This window comes from Aptenodytes forsteri, unplaced genomic scaffold (assembly GCF_000699145.1).
Source record: "Aptenodytes forsteri isolate BGI_AS27 unplaced genomic scaffold, ASM69914v1 Scaffold195, whole genome shotgun sequence".
Taxonomy (NCBI): domain Eukaryota; kingdom Metazoa; phylum Chordata; class Aves; order Sphenisciformes; family Spheniscidae; genus Aptenodytes; species Aptenodytes forsteri.
In genome coordinates this window covers 127005-147898 of record NW_008795317.1, presented here as the reverse complement: position 1 = coordinate 147898, position 20894 = coordinate 127005, and the positions used below count along the sequence as shown (strand labels likewise).

Sequence of the window (20894 nt, the reverse complement as noted above, 5' to 3'; positions counted from 1 at the left end):
GGAAAAAAAGAAAGACAGACTAGAAAAAATGAGAGAAATGAGAAAAACAAATAATCTCTCAGAAATAACTGAAATTTGAAGTAAAGGAAATCCTCTCAAAACAAGTTTTATGGTGTCTCTTAGTGTGATACTGACCATCACAGAAAAACAAACCTGTCTCACAGGGAAAATTCTAGCATTCAGGTTTTTGATTTTTCTTCCTAAATAATTCTGGCCTAACAGCATCAGTTTGCTTTATTTACTGAATATTAATTCATATAAGGAGGCCTGTTGGCTTCAGTGATCAACTTGCATGAGCAAATGCTTTCAGATGTGAATATAAGTTGTATGATGTGGTTCTTACTTGTTTGCATAATTAGATCAATAATCCTATGATGTGGTTCAATATCCAGACTCAGAGGTGTTGCTACCTAAACTAACAGTGGCTGAAATCCTCTGGTTGCAGGACACCATCCTCTGTAGATGTTGAACAAACATCAACAGCTACAAGTTTGTAGGCTCACTTTTGCTGCTGAGAACTAGCCCGAGTTTGTAGGCAGAGGCACGCAGATTCCCATACGCAAACAAGGGACCAGCAAAGGGCAGGTGCTTAAGAGTCCAAGGCAAAATCTGACATCTTTCACAGCTAGACATTCCTATGTCATGCAAATCACAGATAGAGCATATAAACGAACAACATACTTCATAAATTATGGCAGAGATTAAAGAGACTGCTTTAGGCAAACATTTTTTTCCCCTATTTAGAAAGACAGACTAGAAAAAATGAGAGAAATGAGAAAAACAAATAATGTCTCAGAAATAACTGAAATTTGAAGTAAAGGAAATCCTCTCAAAACAAGTTTTATGGTGTGACTCTTAGTGTGATACTGACCATCACAGAAAAACAAACCTGTCTCACAGGGAAAATTCTAGCATATTCAGGTTTGATTTTTCTTCCTAAATAATTCTGGCCTAACAGCATCAGTTTGCTTTATTTACTGAATATTAATTCATATAAGGAGGCCTGTTGGCTTCAGTGATCAACTTGCATGAGCAAATGCTTTCAGATGTGAATATAAGTTGTATGATGTGGTTCTTACTTGTTTGCATAATTAGATCAATAATCCTATGATGTGGTTCAATATCCAGACTCAGAGGTGTTGCTACCTAAACTAACAGTGGCTGAAATCCTCTGGTTGCAGGACACCATCCTCTGTAGATGTTGAACAAACATCAACAGCTACAAGTTTGTAGGCTCACTTTTGCTGCTGAGAACTAGCCCGAGTTTGTAGGCAGAGGCACGCAGATTCCCATACGCAAACAAGGGACCAGCAAAGGGCAGGTGCTTAAGAGTCCAAGGCAAAATCTGACATCTTTCACAGCTAGACATTCCTATGTCATGCAAATCACAGATAGAGCATATAAACGAACAACATACTTCATAAATTATGGCAGAGATTAAAGAGACTGCTTTAGGCAAACATTTTTTTCCCCTATTTTTTACATAGTGAATATATATCAATTCTTCGAGGCTCTTTTCTATAGATAAGTCAGCACCAAGTTAACGGTTTGTAATCCCCAACACGAGTAACCACACAGAGACAACTCTGCTATGTGATCCAGAATTACCATCCGCAACAAGCTTCATACCTCCTGTCATTACTTGGGAATCCAGTTGTTTTCTGTGCTTTGGAGGTGATGACTGAGCCTCCACCCTCCTGCTTCCCATCTGATCAGCAGTCTGTCTCTCTCTGCTATCTCTCTTTGCACCTATTTTTTCAACATAATCTATCTTCTTCCTTTCTGCATACAGGACTTCTCATTCCCTTCCAGTCTAGGGTTTTTGTGGTCAAAGGCAGGGAACAAATGGATTTAACTAGAGTATAAGCTATTAACAGTAGTGATTGCAACCTTCTTTTCTGTTAGCTTACCAGCTCTTATTACAAAGCAATCCTAAATTAATGGGGTCCTCTATGTGCCACTACATCAGAAATAGCGCTCATTAAGAAGATAAATCTATAACCAAGGACTCCATACGGAAGACTTTCTCCCAGATTTTTGCAGTTTTATATCTGCTGTATCATTTCAATTCATTTACCTAATTAAATTAATTCTAAAACAATTTGTTCTCGAGATCTTTTACTTTCTGGCATCCTCAAATTAATGTGAAGCACTGGCTAGTATATTATTTTTTACAACTTCTACCAAAGCAGTTTAGGACAAGATAAATAGAACAAATTTATTCTTTTTGGAAAAAAATATAAAACTCAAAAAAATTTACTTCTACCTCTGTGGTATAAAATTTGTCACTAATCATTTTAAACTATGCCCTTTTATGGTTCTTCCATCTCTTTCACCTTTCTATGCAGTTCTTTGATGTAACAAAGACAGTTTCAGACAAGATTTCAGTTCATCTGGAAAAAAAAGCTTTAAGTCTTGAGGCAAAAAGCAGTGTATTTAAAATTTATATACTCCATAATGCCTTTGTTCTGAACTTGAATATCCTGAAAACTTCTCCACTTTCTTTTGCCTTCCGACTCTGAAGATCATTTGTTCTCATGGTTTCAGCTTCTTATTATGCAACAGTGACTTTAACTGGTGGTTCCAGCATTTAAGTACATGCACAGTCATGGCTGACCCTTTCTGATCAATTGCCAATCCATACAGGTTTGACTGATAAAAGAGCCAATTAGATTTAAGCAAATTAAGGGACATCACCAATGTCAACCACTTATTAAACTGAATGCTGAATTCCATGCATACAAAACACTAATGCACCAAGTCCCATTAAGAGTTGAAATCCTAACCCCATTAGTAACTCCAGACCACTACAGGGTAAGGGTCAAAAGAAAGTTTCATATTTATGGATTAACATTTGGATTCAGTTTTTATTTTTTCTAATATTTCCAAGAACTCTTGAACTTGCACTGCAATTTTAGTCAAGAGCTTAGATAAAATATATCCCTTATTTCTAAGATTTTTTTTTTTTTAAGCATTGAATTTAAGCACGGCAAATCAGCTTGATGAGAAATTAAGACATATTGAATCAGGTAACACTAAAGATTTGGTGTGCTTTATACTATGTGCAATACATTTTAAATAAAAAATGAAACAAAAGAAATGCATGTTGGAAGAAAATTTGTATCATAATTGAAAAAAATGCATGTTGGAAGAAAATTTGTATCATGAGTGAAAAACTCTGATCTGCAGTAACTTCAAAATTGAATTCTCCTTTGTCCTCTATCACTCTCCCTCTTACACAATCTTCCATCAAGCTCCATGACGTACCCCCCACAATGCAAATTTTTGAAACAGTTTTTTTTGTTATCCTTGAAAAGAGAATGCTACATTCTAACACTCACTAAAAGGCTGTGATTTTGTATATAATGAGACCTCTTTCACTCTTTGATCAAACAAAACTTCTGTCAAAGTGAAATCTTGGCCACTGAAGTAAAAAATAAAATTCCTTCTGATTTTAGTAGCATCTAGATTTCATTTAATGATTTAGAAAGTAAGGGAAGGCACTGAATACAGCCCAGTGTAAAATTACCATTATACTCATAATTTAGCATGCAATGGAATTGTATGGCATTCAAAGAGTCATTATAATAAACATCATAGTAAAGTAAGCATACATTGTCCTAGATATACACGTGTGTGTCTGTATGTGTGTACACGTATAGTGAGAATGTAGTGTGTGTGAGAGTACTTCTTTCATATGCACTGCTTCATTTATTATTCATTTCACTACAGATCACAGTCCACTGGACACTAGTATGGAAGATTTCTTTAATAACTCTCACTGCTAATTTAATTCTACTTAAACACACATATCCTAGTGAATGCCACATGCTTTTCAGCATGATTTTATGTGTAAATCAGGATAATATGTTTTCAGATCATTAACTAAAAGGAAGCATGAACTAAAACCTATTTAATCAATGAGGTATTGCTTTTAAACTACCACAAGGTCATAAAAAAGATCATTTCAAAGCTATAAGTTTTCTAATTGTAATCAACAACAATCTAATGATGAAAGAAAGTGTATCTTAATGGCTGCCATAAACTTGTGCACAACCTTGCCTATCTTTAAAGATCCTTTACCACCTTCTTTGGTAAAATTTTCACTACCAAATTTTGTTATTTCTCCATGCAAAATTGAAGTGTGACATTGGGATTAGAAATGTCAGTGTCTTACTGCTCAGTCTTAAACGAGCGGTAAAACTCAGATGAGATTTTATTATTATATGACAACGTATATTTGTTAATATTAGGTATAATTCGGCAATCAGATTGGAAAAGTATAAAATGTGTTGGGAATCTACCTTTTCCTTCTTGCTCAGTAATCTGTCATACAAACTCTGCATTTTATTTATGCACTTTTCAGAAGTCTTTCTGTTGGTTTGGCCCCAAAACCAATCCATCTGTTTGCAAGCAAACTGTTCCAAGTGTAATTGTATTTTTGAGCTGTAAGGTTTATGGGATTTTTTGTTTGTTTTTCTTTTCCTTTTTTTTTTTTTTTTTTTTTTTTTAAAATGATATGTGTGTCACTCTACACTATTCCTGCTCATCAGCTACACCTACACATCTCTCAAGATCAAGTTTTGTTGGGCTCTCGCTTTAGAATTAAAAATTGCCTTAAATTCATTGTTTCCACTGGCATTTGTTCAACAAAAGCTAATCCACTAGGATTTCCATGAAAAGAGAATGCAGAAGGAACACATATACATCAGCTGTAAATTTAAGCTTTCATTTAAAGTAAAGAATAAAAAATATATGCACAGAGTTTAGGGAGTATTTGCTCACTTCTCTTATTTCAAATTTTTATGAAGATAACATCCAAAGTGGCTTAGAGCCTCATTCACTGTAAATCAGCACATGGCAATTGACTTTCTTACAGCTACACCAGTTTGTGGATATTGGCTCAATTACCAATGGTTTATATTACTATTATTAAACAAATTATCTAAGTCTATCCAGTAAGTGCTTTTTGTCAGCACTTAACTTTTATTCTAAAACAGATTACAAAACGCAGGTGATTTTCTCTATATTCTTAGATTAGATTAGCCATCCATGATGGAATACAATACCATTCACAGAAAAAAAAATGAAGTATATAATGCACTTCTCACCTACATAACGTTATCTATACAACTACCTGTTTTCATTCTCTAGTTTTTAAATTGTGTAATGTGACAAATTAGAAGCTGAAAAGAACAATTTTGTTAGTAAGAACTACTAATGCAAACATATTCTTCTGAACTTCCAGTCCTCAGTTGCAATAATAAATAACGTTTTGTTCAACAGAGTATTTGTGTAATTGTTACATGCACAGAAAAAGCACTTTTTCATACTTACCTCCTGGAGGCATGACTATTGTTATAGCATCACTTATCAAGCTGCCCTGGCTGTTGGAAGCATCCACTTGTACTGTGTAGTTAGAAAATGGAATCAGTCCTTTAATGGGTACCCATACATTGGATTCGTTGCTGCTGTAACATCTGACCTGGAGGCATGACTATTGTTATAGCATCACTTATCAAGCTGCCCTGGCTGTTGGAAGCATCCACTTGTACTGTGTAGTTAGAAAATGGAATCAGTCCTTTAATGGGTACCCATACATTGGATTCGTTGCTGCTGCATAACATCTGAGTACCGTTTACAATAGAATAATTAGCATTAGCTGTAAAAAAAAAAAAAAGGGGAGGGGGGAGAAGAACAAACATTAGACCTTGTATCTGCTACAATTCGCTGTCTTTATGAACCAAGTCTTATTTCTACTCAAATGAAAAGTTGCCACAGATACCAATAACACCAAAAAATGGCCTATTTGGAAGAAAAAATATTATTCACCATTTTCTCTTCCTTTTGCCAACAGTTTGTGGTACTTGTAAAACAAATGAACCAACCATGCAGTTGCAAAGCTGACTGCTATATACTGCAAACAGAAGCCAGTTTTCAGAAATTACTCTTGTTCTAGAACAGTTGTGTGATAAATGCAAATTCAAAACATTAAGATTAATTCTTATGCCTATGAAAAACTGGTAAAAATTCTTGAATTCACTAGAAAAACACTTACCTTAGGAGTTTATAAGCTAACTCCATTGCATACATAAGAATTAGTCACATGCAGTAAGAAACACATGCTTTCCAGCATGGCCTGCAGTCCTCTCAAAGATAATACAGGGATTTGAAGTATTTGGTTTATCAGTTAAAATCATCAGAGGACACCACAGCAACCTACATGTCCTTTACAACCCTTTTAAGTTCTCAAACTTAAGATAAGACAATATTCTACCCTACAAAAATAACAAAATAAACCTTTTCAAAATACCTGATGAGTAAGACTGGAAAATAAAAAAATTGTATGTCAAGTAACAATTTTTTTTTTTGAGTCAATGAAGATTTCACTCACGTATCTGAGAGCAAAGCTGAGCTCATTTAAAGATTATCCAATATTTTGAACGTATAAAGTGCTATATAAATGATTAATATTATTACTACTATCCATCATTCCATGGAGAGCTCTCACATTGAAGTCGATGGAAATTCTGCATTACAAACAACAGCAGAATCACACAAGTCTGAGACCACAGGTATGAGAAAGAGATTAAACAGAATGTAACTATTAAAAATATCTTAAATTAAGGCATTGTCACAGGCCGAAGATTGAATATACACATCAGAGTCCTCTACAAAATCTAAATAAGATAGATTTAAAAAAACTCTCTTTTAATTAATTTTTTAAGTGAAACTCATTGGGTTTACTCATTTTTATGCAAATTTCAACTGAACTATTAAAACTGACGTGTTATTAAACCTGAAACAGTTTTTCAAATATTCCATATTTCTATGATGTGCACTAACATGTGCATATGCAGTACATTTCAGTCATGCTCTCATTACATTTTACCATGAATGAGTTATCTGGACTTTGCTCTAACTTTGGGATTCCTATAAATAATCTGTGATTCACTTACGGTACAAGTCCAAGCCATTCCATTATTTTGATGTTCACAGAGCTGCTCAAAGGGTGTTTTCGGTTATTCTGCTGGTAACATATGGCAAACTTACTTTCTGAGGTTTTGGGGAGGGGGAGAGTTTTAGAAAACTCTTTTTATAAGTCTGCCTTGTAGCCTAGTTCCTCATTGCTCAAAGTCTACCTGGATTACACCATGCCGTAGCACCAGACTGCCCAGACTACAGTAGTGTGAATGTAGAGTAATTTCATGAAACCTGATGGATTTATTTTGGATTTCACTGAATTCGACATTAGCCTGAGAGACCCCAGCAATGGAGGTAAAGCTTCTTATCATGCAAGAACAACAATCACATTTTACACATTCCACATACAGACATATCAATTCTGCAGAAGAAAAGTTACTTTGTCTGAGATTACTCTTATGTACCTAGGCTACTCAGCCAGCACTAGAAAAATGCATCTGTGTTACTTGATCTTTCAGCTCTTCAATTGTATATCAAACCCTCCTTCTGCATCTTTGTGAAACTGTCCCTGTGTGTGATTTGGGAGTAGATACAATCCAACAAAGCACGTTTCTCCCATTATCTATCACAGTTTTTCTGTGCACCACCAGGTAGTCTACGACTTACTATTTGCGACGCCCACCCAACAACACGAGACTGTTATATGGACCTATTTTTTTATTAACAACAATAAAGCCATTAGAAATGGTCAACTGACATATACATTCTTAAGGTCCTAGTGATGTGAAACACTTAAGGACTCGGCTGGCTGTGAAAAGAGATGCGTTTTTAAAATGTTTCACCTACAGTGTGTAGGAAAGTTTAAAAATCCAGTGTTGACAGATCAAGCCACATAGGATAGACTCAAACCTCAAGCATAAAAGTAGGCTCCCTAACAGCAATTTATGTGCCCAATGCATGAGAAAATTCAACTTTTTCTACCTACAGTACAGTTTTAACATGTTAATATTTTTATTCTCATCCACCTGATCCCAGAATGAAAGCATGTATTTCCTCTGCTGATATTTTTATTCCACTATTAATCTTTCTTCCAATGGCTAACTATGCTATATTTTTAAAAATACAGTTTTGAGTAACAGAAAAGGAATTAAAAGGATAACACTCTATTCCAAGTTGCCTGGATAACAACATTAATATACAGTAATTATACAATTAGTTGTAACATTAAATTCTAGTTATAGCAGAGTGATTACTCGGCAATTATAAGAAGTATATAATTACTCAATAATTAGGAGAAGTATGTAATTAGATAACCATTTTATTCAGCTCAAAAATGAACTTGCAAATTTACAATGAGTTAGACAACATAGCAATTCAAAATTTTTCATTGCTTCTAATAAAAAGCTGAGGTGCACTTGCAAGTTTCCTAAGCTGAATTTTACACAGACAAAAGGGGTTTTTATCCCGGTTGCCAGCCAAGCAACTTACTGCTACTGGCAAGTAAAATATTAGAAGAACATTTTTAAAATGCAGGTCTTGCTGGGGATGACTTGCAATATGCAGCTTTGCCACTTCTCACTGCTTAAACTTTGCTTTCAGTGGGCTGGAAAATGCAGACACATAGGTTCAGCCTGACAGAAAGCGATACAGCGATAACCCTGTCATATCGCTCCGTGCCATTCCTGCCTAGGCTGCTTCAGTGTGGACCCTATTTGTGAGTATAAATGGATGAAGCCTCTCTTTTTCCATTTTTTGTGTGTGTTTTTCTCTCCATCCTGCTCACAGGTCCTACTGTAGCCCACCAGCGAGTCTGCCGCAGACCTAAACAGCAGCTGCCTCAGACACTGGTAAAGTCCTAAGAGACATTGTTTTACTTCAGACAAGTGGTTTCTACCAGAACACCTCCTTATTACTGCACATTTCTGCCTCGTAACTTCTGCCATAAACAGTTACCAGCGCTCCAACAAGAAAGATCCCCTCAAGACATAGCTAACATGAACAACCTCACTAAGGAGGCAGAAAACAAACTCCTAGAACTGGCTCACCACATCCTTCAACACTTAGACACACAAGCACCCTTACCAAAAGATGAATTCAGATGGAAGGGGGCTCAGAGCCACCATCTCCTATAGCCTCTCAAAAAAGACTAAACCCTTTGCAGACATGAAAGGCTTCCCCATGCTCCTTAATCTTTCCATATTTTTGCATTGTGATGGTTTTGTTCTTTTACTAGCCTTCCTGCTCATAAGGTTCCCCATATTTCCCCCAATATTTCTGAGGGACTTCTTTGGCTAAATCTGGTATTTGAGAAAAAGCTGTGCTGTTCTCAGTTTATTCCTAGTTTATACCAGATCAAAGTATCTCAGTTTTTCAGGAAAACATTATCCAAATGAAGAAATTAGGGCTAAAGAATATCCATATACATACTTAAAAACTATGTATACTTGAAACAAAGTCAAGTAATAAAACATGCTTACATTAAAAAGATACACAAATACATATTCCATTCAAAATCATTGTTTAAAAGTGCTAAGCTTTGCACAGCACTCTAGTTGGTGAGTATCTGTGTTTGAAGGTTCACTATGGTTTTGGGTGAACACTTTGAAGGGGGCTCCCAAGCAGATGTGCATTCCTGTTACTGAGTACTACTGTAAATAGGTGAATAAAGATGCTGTGGGTCGGTGGTGCGTAAATTACTGCTGTCCTGGGTCCATCATCCTATGGGGTTCACTAGATTGAAATAACATAAATGGGTATCCTTTTCCATTCTTGTTATAATCATTGTCACAAGAATTTTAATGCCTCATATATTCCGTAATTTTTTTCTGCGTGCTGTACTGCTCTGACCTTTTCAATATTCTGTAATTTGACTGGCTGGCCATTTCAAGTTCTCTCCTTTTTACAGCCTTATTAACTTGTGGGGAAGAGGTGAAATGGACAGCCAATCAGAATACATAATATTGCAAAGGTCACAGTAGTACAGTATAGTATCAGCAGACACAGAATACTGTATATTAGTCATTAGCGTTCTGATATCTTATTCATGTGACAAAGGTTGTAAGGAGCGCAGGAAATGGTACAACATGAAACCATTCTCATGACAAAGACTGCAATGGAAAAAGAAATAATACAAACTAAAAGCATTCATCTCACATTTAAAAATTGGGTTTTTTTCAAAAAAAAGCCACATTTAAATGTACTCTTCACATCTGGATCGAAATTAATGTTTTTAAGGAAAAAGGTAATAAATTGAGATGTTTCCTTTTGTGTTTTAAACAGCAAAACCTCATGTTTCATATGTATGGGCAATCCTTTCCAAATTACTAAATACTTTTATTACTATCATTGCATTGCTGACTATTAAAGTAATAAGCTTAAACGTAACCAGTCTAATGTGTCGGTATCACAAACACATTGACACAACTATGCTGCTAACTTCAGGAAGCAAGGAGGCCATGCTAGTGGAAAATAGCACCGGGCACTCACATGCTTTTCTTTCCCTAATCATCAACAGCTAGCCATCTTTATACAGAAGATATTGTTTAAAAATCGCCTTCCTTGTACTACTCTGTTCGTATTCTTACAGGGCTTCAACAACTGAGCTGCCTTTGTAAAACAGAATTCTACCTATTCCTATTTGCAGTGTCCTAGAAATTGGCTGACTGCCCATCTTACCCCCAGATTTGTTTGAATTTAAATGATATTACAGGACCATAGTTTGTGAAATGCAGAGAGATTTCCACCTAAAAGGTACTTAAGCCTGAAACACTTAAGTCTTATCATCACAAATGTTTAATGAGCTATTATTTTCTTTCAATATTACTATTTCAAGATAACGTGAGGCTTCAATCACAAGAGTACACCACATATTGTGTGCTAGTGCATGGCAAAAGGTATTTTTGGGGTGAGTTTAAGGCTTTGTGTCACGCTTTGAAATATTATTATCAATCTATACTGTTTCCATTAAGTATATACATGTCTTGATAACCTCTTTTACTTAGAGAGCATGTTACTCCACAATATTCAAACAGATAGAAGCAGAACTATTCCCACTGTAGAAGACTACTCAAAGACTAAAGGTAGAAAAAATCCAGGTCAAGGAAGTTTATATGAGGATCTAAAGAATTATATAAAGATTACTTAGTTAACTAGCACAACAACTTAGTTATTTTTATGCCTGCTTTATATGTGTGTGAGCATACAGAGGTTAAGCATGTTATCTTGGGCCACAGAAAAAGTTAATGTCAGAATAGCAAAATAAAAATGAAACAAAACCCTCACTTGTTCACCCCCTTTCCTTATCCTTCCATTGGTCTCATCCTCATTGAGCACCATTTTCTGTCCCTGTCCTGGTTCCTGGCTCTCTGGCACCAAGTCTTTTGGGGGAAATTCTGTCAATATGCACACTTCCTCTTCGGTAAGCTCATTCTTTTGTCCATTAGTTTTGCCTGTTCTTCAGCCTCGTTTACTTCCACACAAGCTACTTTTTTCCTCCCAGCTAAGATTCTTCTTCTCTCCCTCTCTGCCTTTCCCACTATTGCTAGCACAGTATTCAGGATAAAAAACGTGACTTTCCATTATTTTGATTATCCCAATAAAAAACAGCTAAAAATCTTTCCCCATCATTATTGGTGACTCTCTTTTCTTAGGAACTGTAATAATGAACTGTTTTCCAGTCATCATCCCAATTGTTATACTGATCTTATGAAGTGGTTTCTGTGCTTTGACGCCATACCTCTCTTTTCAACAAGGTGTTGGGGGGGGATTTTGTGCTTGCACCTCGATCTCCTCAACCACTATTTGTTCCTCTGCTCCTGAGTTGACAGATGTATTGTTCCTAAGGACATATCATGGTCTCAGTCCATCAAACGGAGTCCAAAACTTAAAGTCTCTCTTATGACAGGAAACCTTCATTCTCATGGGCTAGGGGGAGTTGCTGTAGTAGATCTATAGTAGATGGGTAGTTTAAAAGCACTGTAGCAAACTGGCAAAACTACGAATCCAAAATATTTATTTTCCTGAAATAATGAACAGTTCACATTATCTGCATTGAAAAACCTTAGCTTTTTCCTTTTTCCCTGGTAATTAAAGAAGCCTTTAGTTTTAAGACTGAAAAATAGAAAACATTTAAAGAACAAGATGAAAGTTCTCATGGCCACATACAGCAGAAATCTGAAAGCTCAAAGACCCAGATGTAGTTTCTGACTGGACTACTCAAGTTGCTTCTTTGGCAGCTCAGTTTCCCTCACTAAAAAACAGGCAAAGCCACCTTCTGTGACTTTTCACAGACTTAAATTTGGTACAGCTATCTTAGACTGTCTTGAGACTTACAGAATGCAGATGCTGAATGTTCTGTCCATCACCCTGAGCTGGCACCCAGTACAGACTGGAGGCTGATGCTGGAAAGCAGCTTTTCTGCTTTGAAAGAAGATATGGAGGTCCTGGTGGACAACAAGTTGAACACAAGCCAGCAATGAGTCCTTGCAACAAAGGCAGCCAATAGCCTCCTGGGCTGCATTAGGAGGAGCATTGCCAGCAGGTCAAGGGAGGGGATCCCTCATCTCTATTCAGCCCTGTTGAGACACGTCTGGAGTGCTCAACCCAGTTCTGGGCTCCCCAGTACAAGACAGACATAGACTTACTGGAGTGGAGTCCATGCAAAGATGATTAAGGGCTTGAAGCATCTGTCACACACAGAGAGTTTGAGAGAACTGAGGCTGTTCAGCGTCAAGAACAGAAGGCCTGGAGGGTGAAGGATGTGATCAATGTGTGTAAATATGACGTGAGGGTGTAAAGAAGCCAGACGCTTCTCAGCAGTATATAGCAACAGAACAAGAGGCAATGGGCACATACAGAAATACAAGAAATTCTGTTTAAACCTAAGAAAAAAAACTTTTTTACTTTGAGGTTGGTCGAACAGTGGAACAAATTGCTCAGAGAGGTTGTGGAGTCTCCATCCTTGGTGATATTCAAAACCCAACTGGACACTGTCCTGGGCAATGTGTTCCAACTGACCCTGCTTGGAGAAGGGGGGTGGGACTAGATGATCTCTAGAGGTGCTCTCCAACCTCAGCTGTTCTATGATTCTATGAAAATTTGCAGAATACTTCAAGAACCCTAAGGCAAAGCAGGGGTAATCATTACGATGAAAGCATGTTCCTGTCAGTAGAAATAACTGATCATTAGTGTTACAAACACAAAGGAATGTGCATTTATATACTAATTAATTCTATGGACTGAAATATGAATAAAGCCCACAGCTTGATGGGGGAGCTCATACAAGAAAGTTAGCACAGACCCCATGGATAGTTAATGACAACAGCCAAGATTAGGCTCTGTTACGATGGCAGGCAAAGAGTGTTTGGTGTGTGGTCTACCCTTTTGAGCTTCCAGGTCAGTGCCATGAGGCTTTCAACTTAAAAACTCTGTATTTGTAGATGAAACTGTCAGGAAAAACTTTGTTACTTGAATTACTGTTTTAGGTTTGCTCATTACTCTTTCATAAACATAGAAATGTCCAACGAGTCTTGCAATCGAGTCTGTCTCATTTAGACCTTCCAGTTAAAACAATGTATTCAGTATAGTGTTACATCTCTGCTGTATCTTCATCTGTATTGTAACTCACTTTGCTGCAACAGCACCAAGGGGCATCAGTCCTGGACCCACACACACACTGTACTAAGTGTTGGAGGGACATACTGTAAGAACTCAGTCCATGACCTAAAGAAATCATAAAGTAGGGTGAGGCCACCCAACTCTGGAAAGCATTCTACGAGTAGCACCAACTTATATGGATTTCACACAGGCTTCCAGTGCCCAGGTGCTCTTATCCCAACATGAACAGGAGAAAGCATCCCAGCACAGTTTAGTACCCCAAGTGGCATAACACCACATTGTCTATAAATGACCAGAAGGCATCGATAGCAGAAACGTTTGCTGTACTTGTGATGTTAAGCTAATGATAGAGCATATAATTATTGATTTAAACCATTTTGTTTGAGGGGGGTTATAAACAAATGATGAGACTTTATAAAGTTTATTTTAGGAGGGATTTTACACACAATTTCAGAAACAGTTAGCTTTAAAATCTTCAAGTTCGTTTTTCCATGGTTAGAACATTCTTTCTCTAGCTGCAGCAGTACATAAATGGAGATTATCACAGTATCTGGTTTCTGAATCTATGCCCATAATTCATGGATGCCAATAAGAATTTTCCATTCTCCAGGGACACTATCAGAAGGAGACTAGCTAAACACACAGAGCAGAACCGGGACTCTCAAATCCATAATCAAATATCTAGATTGATTGTGTCACTTGCACTTGTATTGATTTCAATTGGAGCAGCTGACCCAAGGGAATAATAAAAATGTGGAATAAAACTGATTTATGAGAACAAAATAAATCCTTTTGTGAGTGGTAATGAATTGGTATGATTTAACCCTTTCAATCACAAAGAGAGAACACTATTTATTTTTTCAGAATGCTGAGTTAGCCAAAAGAAGTCATATAAAAAATGTCAATACTGTCAAATGCCATTACACTTAGTTGTAATACTTTGGAAGAAATGAAGCTCTAAACTTGATCTAGGATTTTTATTTGACATAAGACATTCTTTTGGCTTTTCCAGTCACCTTATATGAGGCATCATAAATGATGCACGTGTAGATTGAAAGAACCACAGAATCACTCAGGTGAGTGTTTGTTGTACTTACTTATAGAGTAGCTCCCTCTAGCCTATTTAGGGCAAAAACGTGTAGAGTAATATAAACAGCCATATCAACTGCACATAAAAGGATGACCTACCATAGTATCTTGATCTTTCTGGCATAACACTAGAAAGTTACAGTCAAAATCTAATTTGATTGCCCTTGTACAGTTCAAATAAAAACTTCATCAAAGGGTGTCAAACCCCAATTTTCATAACGCTTTCTCTACCTGAGAAAATAGATACATTTTACATTAGTCTCTAAAGAGAAGCATATTTGTTTGAAACCAACACATGCAAGTATTCAAACACAATTTCTTCATCTGCAGAAGATACCTAAGCACCGTCAGTATAGCCTCCTCAGCCTTCCTGTGGGTTAAAAACTCTAGAAGACATTCATTAACTAACAGACTTTTCATAGGAGAACTGATTGGCGAATTCCCTTTTACTCAATAGTGTTTACCAGTGCCATCTCCAGAAGATTGCTATTATTCCCTAGACTATTCCAAGGGAGCGGGGATGGCCTCAGAGACTATCCTGCTATTGGCAGTCACTAGGAATTTCAGCCTGTAAGAACTGATAAGACGTTCCTCACAGAAATGGGGTTCAGCCTTACATATCTGCTTTAAAACACAAAAGCAAATAAATTACACCGCACAATATAGAAACAGACCAGTGTACATGTGACAAAAACATAACTATGTGAATAGAGAGATGCAGAAGATCAGTTAAAACACTATCTGCAGTCTGATGCTAGAGTCTTCATCAAAGAAACTGTCCAATGTAGAAATTAGAGAGATACTGCTTTCATTTTGCTTTCCTCTGAGACACCTGTACCAAGGAATAGAAAAGAAAAGCATATCTGGTGCTGAAGGAGATCATGCTAGTAGGTGGTGTATTGTGAAGCTGTTCAAAAAATACTGAAGTTTGACTAAACTTTACCCAATAATCGTCCTAAAGCGCATGCAAAACTATGAGTTTTCTAGCCATGCAAATCAAACTTTAAATGACACATTACTCAGTGCCAAAATACCCCTAAGTCCTGCTCTAGTGAACAGATTAAACATGACTATTTGAAAATGGATCACACATCCCCTTTTTCCCCCCCACTAACACCTTTAGGACTAGTGAGTTTTATTAGTGAGGTCTGTAGCTAAAACTAAGGAGATAGACAGAGGAAATGAGGGAGGAAGAGGATGAAATATGAAAAATCTCCTTAATGGCTGACTTGGAAAAGCAGCTCAGGGCTCCCAGAAAAGCATTCTACTTTGGGAGTGGGGAGGGTGTCTCTCTGGTGCAGCCAGTGGTGATGATGAATATGCCAATGCTGTTGCTCACGGTGGGGATGATGATTTTTGCCATGCTGTCCCTCTGCCACTGTATACTTTCCTTTGGGAACTGCTCAAACTCCCTGTTGGTTGTTCCCATTTATGATGCTATTTGTGCTGCGTGGAGCATGTTAACATGGTGCAAGTGTTGCGCACTGATTGGTCGCTAAACATCTGTGTACGTATATTAATGGATAATACTTATCAAGCATTAATTAAATTATTATCATCGACTTAGTTGCATACTAGGTTTTGGGAGGTGAAGACCTGGTGGGGAGAGGCAATTCTCACAGCATCATAGCTGTTCCCATGAAGATCCTCTGTAACAACACTACTGGGGTTTGCAGGTGCAAGGCCATGAGAAAAATAATCCAAGAATAACAGCATAAGAACTGTAACAGAAAATACTTCCAGAGAGGCTCTGGAAAACACCAGAGCCTCAGCGGCTTCAGGGTCCTTAGCATTAGAAACACATTAAGGCACTAAGGTACCTTTAGGCACTGTGCAACATCATAGCAGTACAACAAACTGAAATGGATTAAATATTTCTTTATATATTACAAAGGTAACTGGTAAATTACCAATATCATTAATATCACCCACAATTTCTCAGATTCACATTCCTTTTGAAAACTTTACCCTTCTTTTAAGGTCAAGGATCTCTACTCTCCTTGGGCCAGCTTCTTGAAGAAAGGACTATTTTTCTTAATAATTAGTATTATTAATTATTGAGAATAATAATGTCAAATTTAGTGTGCCTATCATATAAAAATAATAATCAAGGATTACTACTAGGGAATTCAGGTTGCAGAATGTATAGGGTTACTGCGCAATCCTAAATTACTGGAGTAAAGTTGGAATGACTTTTCCTGTCCTTAATAGATAATGGTCTGTCCCTGGCAGAGGAACACGTGATATTATAAAGATCTTTGGTAAGTGATTAAATGCAGGAAGAACACAGTCCTGATATTTACCTACTATGGAAAAAATATTCAGATTTCTTTGGTACCAGCTTCTGGAATATTCAGCTACATGAGAGGAAAGACTTAATCACTACTCAACAAAATACGAAAAAAAAATAGCAAGTTTTTGAAGAAATAGCTTGTCTTGAAAATAAATCGTATGCTTTGACTACATATATGGAATGACTATACTGCCATTTTTGTAAAAGAATTTTTCTTGCAAATATTAAAGCACATCCAAACTTGCATCTATTGTCAGGTATTGGATATTCAGTTGCAGCAACAGTAAATGCAAATCTATACTTAGATGTTTATATTTTGAGGTAATTACGCAAACAACCACGTCTAAAAGAAATTCACTATGAAAATTGGCCTAACAAGTCTCTCAGAAATGTTTTAGTCATTTCTGAAACATGTTTAATTCTCAAAAACCGTGGTGTTCTTTTTAAATTGTCAGATCAAAATGTAAAACACTTACCTTCTTCTGCATCTTTGAAGATAACATCCCACAGAATTTTCATTCTCCATTCTCAAGCCTTCAACACAAGACAGGCTAGGAACTTTAAGAGGCTTCAGCATTCCTCTCCCCACTTCTGTTGGCATCTGCAGGTGGCATGTCTTCCCCCAGCACACATTGCTTTTATGCACTAGCTTGATTCTTAACATTCCCTATTTGAATTCTGACTGGAGTGTGGACTGAAAGCACTGTGCCCGATCAAGATTATAAGAGGAACCTTCTAATAGAAGCCAAATTAACAGATGGTATGTGCTTCCTTCTATTTATTTTTATATATAGTACATATTAAACTTAAAAGATTAGATGAACAAATTCTAATGAATATATGTAAAAGTGAACTTGTTTATAGATGTAGCTTTTTTTTTTTCTTTTTAACAGAAAATACTGTATTCTGCTGTCAGAATTCTCCAGTTTGCCAAGAGAATGAGTAGGCTGCAAGGAAGCCTTCTGGTACAGTATCTCAAATAAACGGAGTTACCAGATGAATAATATTCCCTTTACAAAAATACCAGATGAACTACATTGCTGAAAATTAAGAACCTTGGATGATGTGTCAACAACAGAAGCTACAAAAAGTAAAAAAAACCCAAAAAACCTGAAAATAATGTACATTGATTTCTACACTCACGAGCAACAAAGAGTTCTGAGTATAACCCTGGAACTTTGTGTTGTGAAACTCCCTAAGGACATATAGTTAATTACGGATTCTCTTTATGTCAAACTTGCATTCAAATGCATCACAACATCCAGGGGACTACAGATTTGGATTCATTTTGTGCTAATGCAGTCATCTGACACAGGTAGGAAGATAAGAATTTCCTCCAACTCTCTCCTCTGGAAAAGAGGTAATACCTGATTCTTCCTGTACTAGAACTTAATTTCAGATATCCAGATGCAATTAAAAATGACCCTGTACTTAATTTAAACCACCCTGAGGGTAAACAGGGCTGAATGAGGAAACTTCTTGAGGGAAATAAGCCTGACTGTCACTTTTCTTTCCCCCTCAAGTCCTCTGAGAATTGGAAGTGTATACGATAATAATAAGAACTTTAACTCCTCTTAAAGAGAGAAAAGCTGTTTGTGATCTGGTAATATTAGTATTTCATGCCTTGGACTAACCAATTGCAAAACAAATTCCTCTTTAAGGCTTCTTCTTCTAAATGACTTGAGGCAAAGCAACTTGTCTTTGCAGGAAAACATGTTGCCTGAGCATTGCAGAATTGGGACAGAGCCCTCAATTTCTAAAATCGTATTTGATCCCCTATGCAGTTTGCTGGGAACAAATACTCTTCTGGAAAACATACCTGTATAGATCAGAATGGTGAAACAGACCCAACAAAGCTCCTTCCTGTATTTTAACAAGTACTTGCAAAGAGAAAGATTGTCAGAAAAATAAACAGTTGAATTAGAAAATGAAGGCTTATTGATACAGATATTTCTCTTGCATACATTGTTAAAGCATGGTCAAACTATGGAAAAATCCATTATCAGTATCCTCCTCTATTGGCAGAAAATCCAAACTATCTCCTGCTGATCTACATTTCGCACTTGCAATTCCGCAGTAACCTTTTCAATCAGTTTATGATAGTATTTCCTTCTCTTCCAATTTGGCTATTGATAAATGTTGATTAGACACACACTATTTACCAAGACCTTGCCATGCTAGTATCTAAAAATCCAAAAATAAGTATCATTGGCAGTATCAGAACTAAACAGCAATGAAAAACCAGGACATGCATTAAGAAACATTTATATTGGATTCAAAAGTCAGGAATTTAAAGAATTTTGTAAAATTAGAACATTCTCTCTTGCTTTTATGTATTACAATGTTGTCTTTACTGACGTATTGTTGTTTTTACTGTAAGAGGATAAATATTCCCCACCCCAAAAAAACGCCACAGCAACATTAAATCTTTTGCAAACAATTTAAGATGACCTGGCCCCATTAGAAAACAGTCTAGAATTAAACACAACTTATTATAACAAGGAAATAACCAGTATGTTCTCAGGCTGTTCACTTTAATTCCTATGAGGTATGCATATTTGTAAAAACAGCTGGATGGAAAGTTCTATGATATCTTAAACAAATAGGATGAATGGCAGACCCATTTGGTGGAAAAACAGCGTACATAGAATATTAAGACAGTCAGACAGAGACATACATATGTGAAATCTGAAAGATCTGGAACAGGACAAAAAAGGAACTAACCCTGGGGACATCTATAGAATATTCAGCATTAGATCAGCTGGTGTCTCTAAAGTGTTGGAATAAGAAGTTCATGACAGAGAAAGTGTTAAGTTACATGTTATTTAAACACTTTCCATGTCATCAACCTGCTATCTCAACATACCATATGCTATAGTAGGGCACTGATAAGATAACACATCAAGCAGTTTCACAATATACATTAGGGATGGCGGTGTAAAAATACAGAAATACAATATTCATTAGAAAAAAATCGCTTGCTCTCATAGTGGTATCCTTTGCCCTGTCCAGGGGCTATGCTTATGCAGAAGGATTTCCACACTTCAAAAAGTGTGTATCATCTCATGAGTCCATCCCTCAGAGGCGTAACATCTCTTACTTAAAAAAAAAGGAAAAAAAAAGGAAAAAAATGCCATGGAGATAATGTTAGGTTCGAATGTAGACCTTTCAGGTCCCATGTAGTTAAGTTACAGTTGAAAAAGATAGTGATATAATGAATCCAACTCTTCGATCAAACACAATAACCCCCACATTAGCAAAGTATAGATACCTCTACAACATGCCCCGACATGCTTAAATATTTATTCAGGTTTCTTTAGCTTCAATTCTCTCTAATTCTACTTAATTTAGAAACAGATATCTCACTAAGTAAAGTAAATAAATACTACATTTTTATAGAAGCATTGCCAAAATCTCTGATTTTTTTTTTTCATAATACTCTATATCTGATGGGCTTTTTTTTCAGTGGTTCTTGGCATTATGTAATTGAGTATCCCTACTTTCAGATAAAAACAGGTCATGGCTGGAATGACTCGGCCGGCCAGCCAGTCAAGCAAATTCTGCCCCATCTCCTGTTCCTTCAAAACAGACATTATTTTGACATCTAGTAATCTTTTAAGTGCTTTGCAACAGAACATATTTAAAATTCTTCTTAATAAGAGAAGGTGACTGCACTGTTTGGGAAATGTCATGTTCGTCTATTAAAGACTCATATTCCTACCAGATGCTTGAAGTTTTATTTATAGTAATGAATTTCAATAAAGATTTTTCAATTGAGAGCTGTATACACAGAAATTACAAAAATATCAGCGTGGTCACTGCAACAAACCCTTGTTAGGCAACAAGCTTCAAAACCTATTCACCTATGTGACCTTACAGATCTGAGATCTAAAATCTGTTTCCCAGTCTTCCCAAACTGATAGCTTAATGTACTGCAGAGTGGGCCACCAGTTCAAGCGATGGGTGCAACTAT

The 20894-nt window shown here is 36.6% G+C and overlaps 1 protein-coding gene across 1 annotated transcript in view; it reads right to left on the bottom strand.

Moving 5' to 3' along the window:
- The window catches only part of LOC103899194 (usherin), a gene marked incomplete at its 5' end in the record, with an annotated part of 310634 nt that overhangs the window by 162934 nt on the left and 126806 nt on the right, over nt 1-20894 (bottom strand). Inside the window, 2 exons of the mRNA XM_019472152.1 lie at nt 5338-5340; nt 5486-5662. Coding sequence (XP_019327697.1) covers nt 5338-5340; nt 5486-5662 — 180 coding nt within the window. The remainder of the gene's footprint in view (nt 1-5337; nt 5341-5485; nt 5663-20894) is intronic.